The 2505-nt window shown below is 63.9% G+C and overlaps 1 protein-coding gene across 1 annotated transcript; it reads left to right on the forward strand.

The window, feature by feature from the left end:
- The first annotated feature begins 931 nt into the window (after window positions 1-931).
- Ascl5 (achaete-scute family bHLH transcription factor 5) lies at window positions 932-1616 on the forward strand. The gene is made up of 2 exons (XM_048358251.1): window positions 932-1083; window positions 1193-1616. Exons 1-2 carry the CDS (start codon window positions 932-934, stop codon window positions 1614-1616), a joined length of 576 nt encoding a protein of 191 aa, XP_048214208.1.
- The last annotated feature ends 889 nt before the right edge of the window (window positions 1617-2505 follow it).

Consider the following 2505-nt stretch of genomic DNA (forward strand, 5'->3'; position numbering starts at 1 on the left):
TGATCCTAGCTACTCAGAAGGCTGAGATCGGAGGGTTGGGATTTGAAGCCAGATGGGACAGGAAAGTCCCCGAGACTCCTATCTCCAATTAACAAACAAAAAGCTAGAAGTGGAAGTGTGGTCCAAGTGATAGCGTGCCAGCCTTGCGTGTGAAAAAAGCCAAGCAAGAGCGCGAGGCCCTGCCTTCACAGACAGAGATAGAGATCCTTCAACAAAGGTGAGAGCCTGGGTTCACCTGCGCTTGCTGCTGACTCCATAAGCCCTTTCAGAGCCCAGGATGGAGGTCCAGCCCTGGAAGCTGTCAGCGATGAGAGCGAGCCCATTCTCCAAGGAGAGGACACGGGCGGATATACTCGATCTCAGGAAGAGAGAGAGAGAGAGGGAAAAAAAAGAGCGAGAAGTGATGGCTGGGCGTTGTTATCAGGTAGAACAGGAAAGTGTTTAGGGATAGATGTTGTTCTCCTTTGGTTTTTATCGGTTTATAATCTCCTGTGAAGGACATTTTCAATGTCTCCACGCATTAACTACCCCCAGCTCCAGTCAGTCACCAGTTACCAAGGCCTGAGCACAAGATTTGAAAGTGGTCTATAAACTATTCCCAAAGGCCTCCCTCCATCCCTGAGAGGTGCTCCCATGGCCTTGTCTCACCAGGATATTCTCTCTCTCTCTCTCCCTCCCTCTCTCTCTGAAACATTCCCAGGAGCCCCTCCGCCTCACCCTTTGGACAGCAGCCATCGGTGTGACCCCCAGACAGCCCGAAGATCCCCCAAGGCCAAAGGGACAAGAAGCGCCCGGCGGGCGGTGGCCGGCATGGGGGCTCCGGGCTAGTGTGAGGCCTGCGGCCCCCCAGGTGGGGAGGAGGGAGGCGACCCGTGACCCGTGGCTGGATGGGCAGGGGGCATCGCCAGCCTGCGCCAGGAGGACGCACACGATGCCCGGCTTCGGTGACTCGGCCGCAGCCACCCCTGGAGGCACAGGATCGCCCGTAGCCAGTCTTGGCGCCCCGGGAGCCGCGTCCGCCGCCGCCGAGGCCCGGCAGGCCCCCGCAGGGGCGGCAGCGCGAGGCCTCCCGTGGGTCCGGCCGTGAGCGATCGCTCGCGCGCGGAGCGATGGAGCCGACGCCCGCGGGGCCGTCGGGCGGGGCGCAGCGGGGCCTCGCGGGGCCTCCCGCCGCCGCCGCCGCCGCCGGGCCTGCGCCCCCGCCCGCCGCGCCCTTCCTGCTGTACCCGGGTCGCGCCGACCCCCCGTTCTACGAGCCCTACGCGGGGGTGTTCCCGTGCGCGCCCTTCCCCGGCGGCGGCGGCGGCGGCGGCGGCGGGTTCGGGGCCTACGACGGCCCCTTGGAGCCCGCCTTCATCCAGAAGCGCAACGAGCGCGAGCGGCAGCGCGTCAAGTGCGTGAACGCGGGCTACGCGCGCCTCCGCGGCCACCTGCCCGGCGCGCCCGCCGACCGCCGGCTCAGCAAGGTGGAGACGCTGCGCGCCGCCATCCGCTACATCAAGCACCTGCAGGCGCTGCTGGGCGCCGCCCCCGACGGCGCGGACCCGCCCCGCGCGCCCCCCCGCGCGCCCCACGCGCCGGCCCCCCCGGAGGACTCCGAGGAACCGGGACACTGATGCAGCTGGCGGACCTCCGCCCCCCCCACCCGGGGGGTGGGAGGGGGACTCACACCGCCTGGGGACCCCAGGAACGCCGGGCGCACCGCGGGGGCAGGGGGACTGGGGGCTCCCCCTCGGCCTCAGCCCTACGCTGGGGAAAGTTGGAGCCCAGTCCAGCCCGGAATGGGGGAGGGGGGTCTCTGCTTTGTCCATGCAGCCCGTGCCCCCTGCCGCGTCCCCCCCTCCCAGGCTCCTGGAGGATTAGGTGGGGAGGCCCGAGGGCAGACTGCTGCTCCTCCAGGATGACCTCACTCCCCGACCCTCTCCCCTCCCTGTGGCCTCCTTAGAATTCTCCCCCCCTCCCCGCCCCTTAGGTGAGGACAGCCTTTTTATTATTATTATTATTATTTTGAGGGGGGGGGACTGGGGGCTGAACTCAGGGTATCACAGCTAAGCACACACTCGACCACTTGAGCCACGCCCGCAGCCCCTTTTGCATTATCTTTGAGGATGGGTTGCGCCCAGCCTGGCAGGCCTGGAACTTCTTCCTATTTGTGCTTTCCGGTGTGGCAGCCGTTGTTTGAGATGGGGTCTCCCCAGCATTTTCCCCAGCATTTTCACTGCCTGGCTAGGTCTGCATTTGTATGTGTGTGTGTGTGTGTGTGTGTGTGTGTGTGTGTGTGTGTGTGTGTGTACGCTGCTACTGCTCCTGGGGCTTGAACTCAGGGCCTGGGGGCTGTCCTTCAACTTTGTTGCTCAAGGCTAGTGCTTTACCACTTGAGCCACAGCTCCATTTCCGGCTTTTTGCTAGTTACTTGGTGATTAGAGTCGCACGGACTTTTCCTGTCCTGCCAGCTTTGAATTGCTATCCTCAGATTCAGCCTCCTGAGTAGCTAGGATTACAATC

The sequence above is a fragment of the Perognathus longimembris genome, chromosome 11 (genome assembly GCF_023159225.1).
Source record: "Perognathus longimembris pacificus isolate PPM17 chromosome 11, ASM2315922v1, whole genome shotgun sequence".
NCBI lineage: Eukaryota > Metazoa > Chordata > Mammalia > Rodentia > Heteromyidae > Perognathus > Perognathus longimembris.

What these genes read in the sequence shown, in the direction of transcription:
- Ascl5 (XM_048358251.1), top strand. Translation starts at nt 932, where the DNA reads ATGCCCGGCTTCGGTGACTCGGCCGCAGCCACCCCTGGAGGCACAGGA. An exon ending in GGCCTCCCGTGGGTCCGGCC is followed by an intron (nt 1,084 to 1,192) that starts GTGAGCGATCGC and finishes CGCCGCCGGGCC; the next exon opens with TGCGCCCCCGCCCGCCGCGC.